The 13238-nt window shown below is 37.6% G+C and overlaps 1 protein-coding gene across 15 annotated transcripts in view; it reads right to left on the minus strand.

Moving 5' to 3' along the window:
- THOC2 (THO complex subunit 2) overlaps positions 1 to 13238 on the minus strand; it is a 119708-nt gene that overhangs the window by 64845 nt on the left and 41625 nt on the right. For all 15 annotated transcript variants that reach the window (XM_054509101.2, XM_054509100.2, XM_064574535.1 and 12 more), the window contains exon 8: positions 8478 to 8644. In XM_054509101.2, the coding sequence (XP_054365076.1) occupies positions 8478 to 8644 (167 nt within the window). The remainder of the gene's footprint in view (positions 1 to 8477; positions 8645 to 13238) is intronic.

The raw sequence follows: 13238 nt of genomic DNA on the forward strand, positions 1-13238 counted from the left end.
TTATGCCATCCTACTGCCTTCTGAAGAGAAATCACCTGTTAATCTTATTGAGGATCTTTTGTATGCAATGGGTCACATCTGTTTTGCTTTCAAAATTCTTTGTCTTTCAACAATCTTAGTATAATGTGTCTTGGTGTGGCTCTCTTTGAGTGTATCCACTTAGTGTTTGTGGAGCTTCTTAGATGTGTAGATCCGTATCTTTCATCAAATTTGGGAAGTTTTCAACCTTTTTTTTTTTTTTCAAACATTACTTCCTGTCCCTTTCTCTCTCTCCTCTGCTTCTGGGAGTCTAATGTACATACTGATATTGGATGGTGTCCTATAGTCTCTTAGACTCTGTTCATTTTTCTTCATTCTTTTCTCTTTCTGCTCCTCATACTGGATAACCTCAATTGGCTCATCAAGTTGGCTGTTTCTTCAGCCTTCTCAAATCTGTTGTTATAACCCTCTAGAGAATTTTTCATTTCAGTTATCATACTTTTTGACTCCAGAATGTTTGGTTCCTTTGTTCATAATTTCTATTCCTTTTTTGATATTCTGCCTGGTCTCCTTTAGCTCTTTGCCCATGGTTTCCTATATAGATCATAAGCATATTTAGGACTGGTGATTTAAATTATCTAATAAGTCCATCACCTAGGCTTGCTCAGGGATAGTTTCTATTTTCTTTTCTTGTGAATGAGCCATACTATGTTTCATTGCATACCTCATTATCTCTTGTTGAAAATTGGGTATTTTGAATATTATGTGGCAACTCTGAAAATCAAATTCTGCCCCATCTTTGGAGTTTGTTGATGCTTATTGTGGGTTACTGTTGTTTGCTTGTTTAGTGACATTTTTGTAAAGTCTATATTACTGTCATGTGCGGTCACTGAAATCTGTGTTCTGTCAGTGGAGTGGTTAGTTAATGTTTTGAGTTTTCTTAAAGGCCTGAAGCCAAAAAGAAAAAGAAAAAAAAGAAAAAAAACCACTCTCCCAGTCTTTGCATACTAGCTCTGTGTTTGGGCATGCTTCAACACTTGGCCAGGTCATTTACAATTCTGTCTTAAGTCTTCACCTCCTGCTTGTGCAGAGCCTGAAGGCCAGCCAGAAGAAAAAGCCTAGGATCTTCTCAGTCCTTTTCTGAGTAGGTATCCAGTTCTGGGCATAAGCATGGCCTTTTGTTCCAATTCCCTGGTACATGCTATTCCCCCGTATTATCTCCTTATCAACCTTCTTTTTTCCCAGGCTTTCAGTCTCTCTATTGCTCGTCTAACCATTGTCTCTCACTCCAAACTGCTAAAGCCAGTAGTTGTGCCGTAGATTCCTTTTGGCAAAAGCCACCCCAGCTCTGGAGATGCTCCTAATCAGGCAAAACAAAAACAGGCCCTTGCACAAGTCCTTCAGGGAACAGAGAGATCGCAACCCACAATTCTTTATGTCCTCTGGCATTAGCAATCTACACTAGGAGTGCAGACTTCTATCTTCAGGGCCATCATCGATCTGGGTGTGAGGCAATTTATAACATCACAGTGCTCTCTTCCCCAAAGCAGCAGCTTCTTTCTTCACCCAGTCTTTCCTTGACTATTGTAAGTTTTTTACTAAATTCCAGAATTCTGTAAAAGTTGATTGACAGTTTTTGCCAGTTCATTAGTTGCTTTTATGGAGGGACAGAGCTCTGGAGTTCCCTACTCTGCCATTTTCACTCATGTCCTACTGTTGCCACCTATGGACTCCTGGGTCACTGCCCTTCATTTAGCAATGATCTTATAGCTTCTGATTCACTGTCATTCCATCCAACTCTATCCTTTTTTAATTGTTGGAGATTTTCATATATATGTAAGTGATACTTCCATCATGCTGACCTCTTGGCTCCTGGAACTCCTCTCTTCCAAAGATCTTCTCCTCTACCCCATCTGAGCCATTCACTCCATATCCTAAACTTTAATATTACCAATACCTACAACCCCTCCAAAATGTCGATTTCACATATCTACCCTCAAATGAATCCTTAATCCTGCTGGACATACTCTATTTCTCTCATTCATTCACTCTCCTACTCTCCTATATAACTACTTCCTACCTTCTTTACTAACCTCTCCTAACCTCCAATACCTCCTCTCTCAGCTGATGACCTTATTTTCTATTTTGGCAAGAAAACTGGAGCAATCAAAATTTCTACAAACTCTCACCATCACATCCATCCACCTACCAACAACTGTACCTACATATGCTGCTACCTTTCCAACTCTTATTCTAGATGAACTCTCTATGCTCCCATTTAAAGTCAATCCATCTACTTATGCCATAAACTCCATTCTCTCTATCCAAGAACATTACTCCAATAACTCTCTCCTACATCACCAGTTTTCTTCCCTTCTACTCAATCATTCCCATGAGCATAAAAATATGTTCTCTCTCTCCCTCTTCAAAAAATAATCTCTCTTGAGTTCACTTCCCCTGCCAGCTACCTTTGTGACTCTTTATAACAACTGCTTTAGAGTTGTCTACTCTATTTCCAACCTACTCTCCCCATTCTCTTAACACCACCCCAACTTTACCAAAATGGCTAGTTTTGCCCTCCCTGATGATAAATCCAATGACCAAATTTTAGTCCTCATCTTAAATGACCTATCGGAGGCATTTAACAAAGTTCATCATTCCTTCTTCCATTTAGCTTCCAAGATACTATATTCTCTTTTTTTTTTCCTCTTACCTTATACATTACTTCTGTATCTCATTTGCTGATTCCTCCTCTTCTCCAGGCCCTTTAACATTGGAGTGCCAAGGCTCAGCCCTTGGTTCTCTTCTCTTGTCTCTCTATATCCAACTCTTGGTGATTTCATTTAGTATCACAACTTTAAATATCACCTACATGTTTCTGACATCTGTATTTCTATTTCTAACCCAGTCCTTTCTGATTACCAGATCTACACATCCAGTTATTTACTCAACATCTCACTTGGATATCTAAGACATCTCAAACTTAACATATGCAAAACTGAAATTCCTGATTTCTACCCCCAGTACACCAAACCCATTCCACCTGAAATTTACTCTATCTCAGTTGATAATAACACCATCCTTTTTGCTGCTTAGTCCAAAAAAAAGGTTAGAAATAACCCTAACTCTACTCTCTCACACTCTGTATCTAATCAATCAATGAATACTATTGGCTCTACCTTCAAAATATACTCAGAAGCTCATCAACTTCCACTGCTACCTTAACAATATCGATTCTTTGATAACCTAAGTCAAAATACACATGTACACGATGTCTTCTGTCTCTCTTATCTCTCTCTCTCTCTCTCTCACAAACACACATACTGCTCATGTCACCTTTACTATGATAGCTAGTAATTAATGGGGGGGTGGGGAATGAAGCACTCATCCTGCCTTTCCAGTAGGAACTGTATTTCAATGTAACCAAGCAACCCAAGTTAATAAGGGACAACTCTTCTTTACAGAGAAATGATAGCTAATAAATGTGGAAAGATGATAACATCAGTAAATCAACAATTTGGAACACCTAAGGAAATAACTGACTCAGGCAAGGATCATTCATGTATTCTAAGCCACTTAATGTAAGGTTAATGAAAACTGGACATTCACAAGGTGCCAAAGTATCAACATACAGATAACTTCCTATTAAAATGGGGGGAAATGTCATTGTTGAATGGAGGGATTAGACTGTCATCAACTTACTGGAACATTAAAGGTCAGACCGGCATGAGATGTTACGTGATATGAAACATAAAGCACAATCTGTGAAGTCTTTTGCAATTAAATATTTTACCTGAACATAGTCAAGCTCTGAGACCTAACTCTAAGTACATAAGACAGACTGGGGACAAAGAACAAATTTAACCAACCATGAAAAAGCAATCAGATAAATCTAATGCTTGGAAGAATAATGTAGTCTTCTATGGTAATGGGGTCTTCAACAAGTCGATGCCATTAAGGAATGAGAGGGGACACTATTCTAAATTAAGAGACTGAAGAACCCTAACAAATAAAACACATGGCCTCTGACTGGATCACTGTTTGAACAAAACAGTTATAAAATGTACTTGGGAGATAATTTGGGAAATCTGAATATGGTCGGAGTTTGTTATATAATAACAATCTAGTAAGATATAAAATTGGTATCATGGTTATATAGAAAAAGTCCTTACTTTTAAAAAGTACCAATTAGCGTATTTAGGGGTAAATGATATCTGTAATATAAATTAATATTTCCAAAAAAGTATACCAACATGTTAATAAACTTACTTCTAGGTGATGGGATTACACTATTCACTCTTTTCTATATGTTTGAAAATGTTCATAATAAAGTGAAAACATAAAAGAGAAACAAAATGAAAGAACTAAGTCCGATCACACCACTCTCCTACTCAAAATCCTCCAATAGCTTCACCCAGTATCAAAGCCAAAAATCTTGCAGCACTAGCTCTATGTGATGTGGTCTCTCAGCTCTGACCTCATCTCCTACCACTCTCCCCATCAGTCTGATCCAGCCACACTGGTCTCCTTGTTGTTCTCCAACACATCAGGCATGCTCACACCTTAAGGCCTTTGCCTAGAGCCTCTTCCCCAGATATCTGCACAGTTTAAACCTCATATCCTTCATTTCATTGCTTATATCTACTTTTTCAGTGAGGTATACTCTCACTATTCTATGTAAAAGTGCAACCTACCACTCCAGCACTCCCACTCTTCCTTACCCTGCTCTATACTTTTTTTTGCCCCATCTCATTGATCACCTTCTAACATACCATATAATTTACCTCAAATATAAGCATCATGAAGGCAATAATTTCTATTTGCTTACAGATGTAGCCCCAACACCTAGAACACTACCTGGCACATAAGAAGTACCCAATCAAATTTTTTTTCCATTTTTTTTTTTTTAAAGTAATCTCTATACCCAATGTAGGGCTCAAACTCACAACCTTGAAATCAAGAGTCTTGTGCTCCACCGACCATGCCAGCCAGGTGCCCCCCTGATCAATATTTTTTTTTTTTTAAGCAGGCTCCACGCCCAGCATGGAGCACAATGCAGGCTTGAACTCATGACCCTGAGATCAAGACGTGAGCTGACATCAAGAGTTGGACACTTAACTGACTGAGCCACCAGGTGCCCCCAATCAACATCTCTTAAGTGAGTGAATTTAAGTTATAATAATGCCTAGCCATGATACCACTATTACTACTGTTGTGTTCTGAATCCAGAAATTAAGGGGCTGTGATATGGGTGAGAGTCATCATCTCTTTCCTCTTTCCTGTGGCAAGACAACGCCAGCCAAGTTTATCTTTTGGTTCCCTCACACTTCCTAGTACTCCTTTCTTTCTGTCCTTTGTGCTAATCCTCATGCTGTCCCTAAGCCCTCTATCATAGCCATCCCTGTTAGGAGAATCAAGCAGATGTGCCTGCCAAATTTTCCAAAGTGTGCTCTCAAACTGCCTACATCCCCTGCCACCCTTCCAAGTCAAAACATCCAGTATAGCTGATCCCAGGTTGAAACTAGGATAAAATCACTCTCACTAACTTCATGGCATAAATAATCAGCTTTGTCTAGAAGTCCTAGCACTAAGGGAAAAAAAAAAGTCTGTTCATCCAAATAAGTCCCAACTGGTGAAAATATGGGTTGTGGGCAAGGGGAATGAACATTTTTCAGATAATGATAAGAAGAGGGGAGGGTGGAGTAAGGCAAGGGACCAATACACAAGGGTGACCATGTATGCCTAGGAGCCAATTCCCAGGCTTACATGCCCTAAGCACCTCTTCACTTTCATGGTTGTCCTTATTTTACCTCTCAGACCACAAATTATCGAAAATCTTTGACATTTTTTCCTCTAACCTCAGTGGTCCTTAAGACTGCAGATTTGTACAAGATAGCTCAGGCAACAGAAACAAAGGAATGGTGTTACACAGAGCAATATAAGGGTTACTCTTTCCAATAATAGATTATTTCTAAATCAAATGTTCCTTGCTGGGTATTTCTTATATAAGAAAAGGGCCCATCATCTATTTAAAAAAAAAAGATTATTCCATGGGGCGCCTGGGTGGCTCAGTCGTTAAGCATCTGCCTTCGGCTTAGGTCATGATCCCAGGGTCCTGGGATTGAGCCCCGCATCGGGCTTCCTGCTCGGCGGGGAGTCTGCTTCTCCCTCTCCCACTCCCCCTGCTTGTGTTCCCTCTCTCACTGTGTCTCTGTCAAATAAATAAATAAAAATCTTTAAAAAAAAATTAAAATAAAAAAAAAAGATTATTCCAACACTGTCAACCCCCCAGGGATATTTTAATTCAGCTCAAAAGTGTTACCATTATGAGGAATATTTTCATATAAAAATTTCTAAACTCTAAAACTCACATTCAACTAATAATACTTGATGTTATGCAGTAGGTCATCATTATTCACTGTAATATGCTCTGAAACCTACAGTCTCCAAAGCTGTAACCTATATTCTAATTAATTAAGCGCAAGTTAAATTTCAGCTACCCTATCACTTTAGCGATTGGCTTCATGTTCTCAAACCCAAAGCAATCATGGTACCTCTTAAGATGTGATAAATACTTCAACTTCTCTTCCTTGTACTAAGAGTGGACTCCCTGGCTGCTGGTAGGAATGGGGAAAGTTGCCATCACTAATTTTTGAACAAAGATGAAGTACTCTTGCCTAAAAACCCTGCCATGTGTCTTGTTTGGTATCAAAATGCTATATGAAGTTCTGATCTGATTTCTCTTCTGGAGCATCCCAGAAAATGGAAAATAAAAGATAAGCAGAGGCAGTAGGTGGTGTTATCATTTGAGAATACTAAAAGAAATCATCTTACTATCCTGAATTTGAGCTCCAGAGGACAGGAAAAGACCCTCTTTACCAGAGTATCCTCAGTGCCTAGCAAAGCAAGAGCATATCATAAACATTCCATAAATGAGTATTTCTTGACTAAGTATCCCAGGCAGGTAGACAAATTAGGAAAGCTATACCAAAAGGATGGACAATAGAGGCCTTATTACATTAAAATCGTCCATGCTATCATGAAAGTTATCTTCCTAAAAACATAGATCACTCATTTACAATTAGTGAGCATTTACTATAGGCTAAGCAGTAAATTAATCCAGAGAAGTTATTAAAATATAGACCCCACCCTAAATGGCTCACAATCTGACAAGGGACACAGATACAGTTTATGCTAATATAACCTGATAAGTGCTAGAAGTCTGTGTCAGGTTTTATGAGAAGAGATTAAGAAATAACTAATTCCACCTGGGTGAAGTGACAGCAAGACTTTACAGAGCAAGTAACACTTGATCTTAAAGAATAAATAGGAGTCCTCAAGATGAGGAAAAGACAGGTGAGAGGGTTGAGTAAGAAGAGTTTTCTAGTTATAAGGAACTGCATATAAATAAAGGTCTATATATACTAATGTCTATACCTAAATTTAGGAAATGGCTAGTAATTTAATAGGACTAGAATATTAGATTTGAGGGGGGAAAACCACTAAATATGAGGCTGGAAAGAAAGAATGGGGCTAGATTGTGAAGAGCCTTTTCTGCCATGTTTAGAAGTTTGAATTTTATCCTGCAAAGGTTTTTGAGCAGTGGTCAATTCAATCTCTTTTAAAATATAACAGTAGTACTAATATGAAAGACAGACTGAAAGAGAAATAGAGGCAGACTTGCTAGGTAATTATTATAGTGACTTAAGTGAAAAGTAATGTAAAATATGCCTCAAGAATTTATCCACGTCCATAAAAAAATTCCTACGGTCATTGCCTATATAATAAAATTCTAACTCAACACAGTACCTTTGACAATCTAAAGTGTGCCTACCTTTCCAACTTCACTTCTTGTTCTTTCTTTTCCCTATATCTTACAATCCAGCCACATCAGACTATGTACCATTTCTTCAATCGGTTATATACATTCATACTGCCATGTCTTCACTCAGTTTATTTCGAAAAACAACTCTCAACAAACTCCTACTCATCCTTCAAGGACTGGGTTAAAAAAGAGTTGTATCGGGCGCCTGGGTGGCTCAGTTGGTTAAGCGACTGCCTTCGGCTCAGGTCATGATCCTGGAGTCCCAGGATCGAGTCCCGCATCGGGCTCCTTGCTCAGCAGAGAGCCTGCTTCTCCCTCTAACCCTCCTCCCTCTCATGCTCTCTGTCTCTCATTCTCTCTCTTGCAAATAAATAATAAAATCTTAAAAAAAAAAAAAATTAAAAAAGAGTTGTATCTATAAAGTCTTCTCTGATTCCATCTCTCCCAAGGCAAAAATTTATTATGCTTTGCTCTAGGCTTTCACATCACACCATTCATACTACTAATATAGTACTTATCATATGGCATTGTTAGCTATCCATTTATCTACCTGCTTTGCTAGAATGGCTGAGCTGAAACCAATCATTTACAAATAAAATTCAAATTAAGTTATACATATAAAACCATGAGATTTATCGATGTCTGTACACACACACACACATTTTTTTTTTACCTGGTAAAACTTGAATTTGAACCCAAGAATATGACACAGTGTTTGCGGTTCACACATACTCATGTAAGATTCTAATAAAGATATAAAGAAGTCATCATGTTCTGGCCTGCATTCAAACACTTCTAAAATGACATCCAAAACTCTATTGGGATCCAGATTAAAGCATCCTGCAACAGATGAGATACACACAAATTCAAAAGTGATTATACATCATTTCTAATAATTAAACCATTAATTTTCAGGGACAACTTATATAACAAGATAAAATGTTTTTAAAAACAACTTCTTTTACAAGTTTGCTTCCCTTGCATCAGAGGATAATCTTTATAATTTTCAAGATGATCAAGTCCACTCCCCATATTTTACAGATGAGAAATATGACTTGCCCAGGATTACAAAGTGGGTTAATGACAGAACTGGGGCTGGAGCCCAGGACCTGCGACACACAGACAAGTAAACTTTCTTCTATGCCACACTGTCTCAGGTCTTGATTACTCAGGCTAGTTAAAGAGATCCACATTTTTAATTCTCAGGAAAATATGACAATCAAAAATGCATTTACAAGTTAGGCAACTAAAGGGTTTTCCTTAATATTTCAAGAAGCATTTGGAATGTTGGTAAACAATTAAAAGTTCAGGTTCATAAAAGCAGAACATCATTTTTAGAATAATTTCTTAGTTTATCTTACATACACAACAAAACTATAAAATATAAACCGCACCACTGATTTATATCTATGGTTTTTGGCAGCATTCTAAGGAGAAAACAAGTATACTACTGATACTGAAGAGATGAAAGAACACCAAGGAGTTGGGGACATAACCAAAGAGCGTAGATAACACAAGCAAAGAGAGGAGGAAAACAATCTAGGCAGAGCCAGAAAAGAAAGGAAAAGCAGCACTGAATAGGCACCGATGGCTACTTATCCTTGCTAATCTCATGAGGTAAAGCTAAAGAGGGCCAATGGACACAGATTTAGTAGACATTCCTATCAGCGACCCTATTCTTAATACATTATTAATTCCATTTGCATCCAGCTTCACCTGTTACCATATATTATAGTGTAGTCCTATCATATGTGCATTTAATTTATGAGAATTTGCACAAAACAAAAAAAGTGAAAGAGGGGCACCTGGGTGGCTCAGTTGGTTGGGCGACTGCTTTCGGCTCAGGTCATGATCCTGAAGTCCCAGGATCGAGTCCCGCATGGGGCTCCCTGCTCAGCACTTCTCCCTCTGACCCTCCCCCCTCTCATGCGCTCTCTCTCTCTCATGCTCTCTCTCAAATAAATAGAATCTTTAAAAAAAAAAAAAGTGATAGAAATAAATTTAAACAATACAGGAGGTTCCACCCACCATTCCTCTCAATAAAACATATGCTTATGACCCAGAGTGAGCACGAAATATCAATCTGCTGTTTCCTCAGTTTATATCAATTCCCATATGCCTTGCACATCAAGCTGAATGGAATTCTAGAATTTTAAATTACATAGTTTTCATTAGACATAGCACCTCCATGCAAGCTAACCACTTCATTGGGGCAAATAAATAAATATTCCTTTCTTCTAATGCTGGAGGAAGAAAAAACAACTGTGTTGAACTTAGAAATCTTAGTTCTGAACACTGTATTTTATAGATGACTTAAGAGATTTTTCAAAGAAAATTCTTATATAACCTATTATAAGAGATTTCCAGAGTTACTTTTATTAACTCCACACTTAGTTACATTGAATGCTATAAAACTAATATCTGATTCACAGTATCTTAGCAATCACTTGGAAAACCAAACTCTCCAAATATAAAAAGTATTTCTTTCCTCGTTTTATGAAATCCAAAGTTAAGAATACATTTTCTTCTATTTCTCATACTAAAGGGAAAAAAGACTAACACAGTGATTATGTCTCACTGAAAAGAGCTCCAGATTTTCATAAATTCTCCAAAGAAATATTTACCTAAAGTTCTGAGAAAAAAACTTCTAAATATTTTTGTCTCTCTCTATACCCTCCAAAAGTAGCCTATGAATGTAAAAGTCACTCCAGAATAGCAAATGGAATTTTTAAAGGCTATTGGTGGAAATATAAAATGCAAAATGGCACAACTACTTTGTAAAACTGGCAATTTCCTTAAAAATTAAACTTACAACTACCCTATGACCCAGCCATTTCATTCTTAAGTATTTACCCAAGAGAAATAAATGTCTATGTTCATACAAAGACTTGTACAAATGTCTTTGATAACAGCTTTATTTTCTTATAACAGCTTTATTTATAATAGTACCCTCTCAAATGTCTATCAGCATGTAAATGGACAAACTGCAGTACAGTATAACTGTCAAATATACAGTAGACTACTACTCAGAAATAACAAGAATAATACAAGCAAAAACGTGGATGAGTCACAAAATAATTATGCTGAATGAAAAAAGCCAGACCAAAAAAGAATACTCACTATATGATTCCATTTATTAAAAAAATTCTCAAAAATGCAAACTAATCTATAGTGACAGAAAACAGACCAGTGGTTACCTGGAGAGGGGGAAACAGAGTGAAGGAGGATGAAACACAAAGGGGCAAGAAGAAATCTGGGGGAAGGGGGTAGTGGTAAATGTGCATTATCTAGATTGCTGTGGTGTTTTCACAGATGCATACATGTTATAACTCAAACTGTACACCTTAAATATGCAGTTTATTTATGTCAAGTATGCCTCAATAAAACTGAAAAAAAAAATGCCTCCAAACTGTTCTAACAGACAGTAAAGATTGTGAAAGTAAGACCTAGCAAATTCTCTAGCCTTATAACTGCTAATTTACTAAATATAAAAATCCAATCACCAAATAAAAATACTCTATCAGAGATGACAAAAGATATATTAGATATAATTTTGAAAAAATTGCTGGTTTATAATTACCCGTCAAGCTCCCACTAGAACATGTTACATGGGAATGCTGTGCTTCATGAATCACATTGCTTTAAAGTTTTGTGGGTTTTTTTAAGATTTTATTTATTTAGGAGAGAGAGTGTGTGTGAGAGAGAGAGCACGAGCAGGGTAAGGGGCGGGGGAAAAGCAGACTCCCCCGCTGAGCAGGGACCCCAATGCAGGGCTCGATGCCAGGACTTCAGGATAATGACCGAAGCTGAAGGCAGATGCTTAACAAACTGAGCCACCCAGGCGCCCCTAAAATTTGTATTTTCAATGTGCTACAGTGTGAGCCACCTTCATTATGTTTTTTTAACAGTATTACTGCATCAAGGCTATTCTATCAGTGATCCGTACTGTCAACTAACTACCAGTTTCTTTTCTAGATGCAATTTAAGGCAGTAATCTAAAAGAGAAGATATGTACCTTTATTTATAACAGATATCAACCTTTGCATCTTTCACAAAAGAAAAACTGGCTTATGAATTTTCTATTAAGTGTCTCAAGTTTAGTGCAACCAACTAGAATGACCTTTGCTCCATAAGATGGAAAAAGTAACCAAACCATGTATTTAGAAAATGATTTTTAAAACCTTAAAGATCTGCTAGGTAACAGTTAAGCTATTTCATATAGAATAAGACTCTAGTAACAATCAGTAAGCTTGGAATGTCCAAAATAATTTTTTTTTCCCTAATGGCAGCTGTCGGTAGAACATAGGCACTCTTGTGCTCAACCATCTTAGAAAGGCTTTTGTCTAGCCCAAACATCAACAGTCATGTGATCTTGAAAGAGATCATAAGCCTAGCTCCCCACCTAGGCATTATATAGCTGGTGTAGCTACATTAAGGATATATACACACATATAATGCCTTTATGTCTTCTGAGGAATAAACAGGGAACCATATTGGAAGGGAACAAGTAGAAAAATAAAAAAGTGGTAGAGCTGTAATGGCCATGGATGCATTCCTTCATTTAAATAAACATTAAATAACCACCTGATACGTGCCAGGTGCCTGTGATAGGGAGATTAATAAAATGCCTAAAAGAGAGTTCACACCTTTTGGATGATGTCTTTTTAGAAATGCGCTGAAAAAGTAACTGAAGTTTTCCCAAAGATAGACAGGATGACGCTAGTCATTATTAGAGCAAGCGACTGTGACTAGAGGCAAAAAAAATATTGATTAAACTGACAATGGCTGTTGGAGGAATATGCCAAATGGAGATTCCTAACAGAAAAAAAAAATCCCAAGGTAATATTGTAAACATGACTGGGAGAGATGTCCAACTCGCACACTTCAGACAAGAAAACAGAATAGCTTCAATCATCATGTTCCGGACAGAAAGGACCTTATGAGACAGAGAAAAACCATGTGTTGAACAAAAGGACATAATCTGGCATCTAGAATTACTTTAGAAACAGGCTATGATGTAATCTGAATGCTTGTGCCCCCCCACCAAAAATTGTTATATGGAAATTCTAATCCCCAATGTGATGGTATTTAGGAGGTGGGGCCTTTGAGAGGTGATTAGGTCACAAGAGCAGAGCTCTCACGAATGAGCTTAATGCCCTTAAAAAAGAGAGCTCCTCTGCCCCTTTCACCATGTGAGGATACAGCAAGGAAGTCAGGAAGCTTTCACCAAGAACCCAACCATGTTGGCACCCTGATTTTGGACTTCCAGCCTCCAGAACTGTGAGAGATACATTTCTGTTGTTTATATGCCACCCAGTCTGTGGTAACTTGTTATAGTATGAAAGTATTTTTATTTTCTTTACTGCAGGTACAATGGCATCCAAGTCATCAATTTCTAAGATTTCAAGTAGATGATTAGTAAATGCCTGAAATG

Source organism: Mirounga angustirostris, unplaced genomic scaffold, assembly GCF_029215605.1.
Source record: "Mirounga angustirostris isolate CCGP_5_RB_7025 unplaced genomic scaffold, mMirAng1.0.hap1 SCAF_11, whole genome shotgun sequence".
Classification (NCBI taxonomy): domain Eukaryota; kingdom Metazoa; phylum Chordata; class Mammalia; order Carnivora; family Phocidae; genus Mirounga; species Mirounga angustirostris.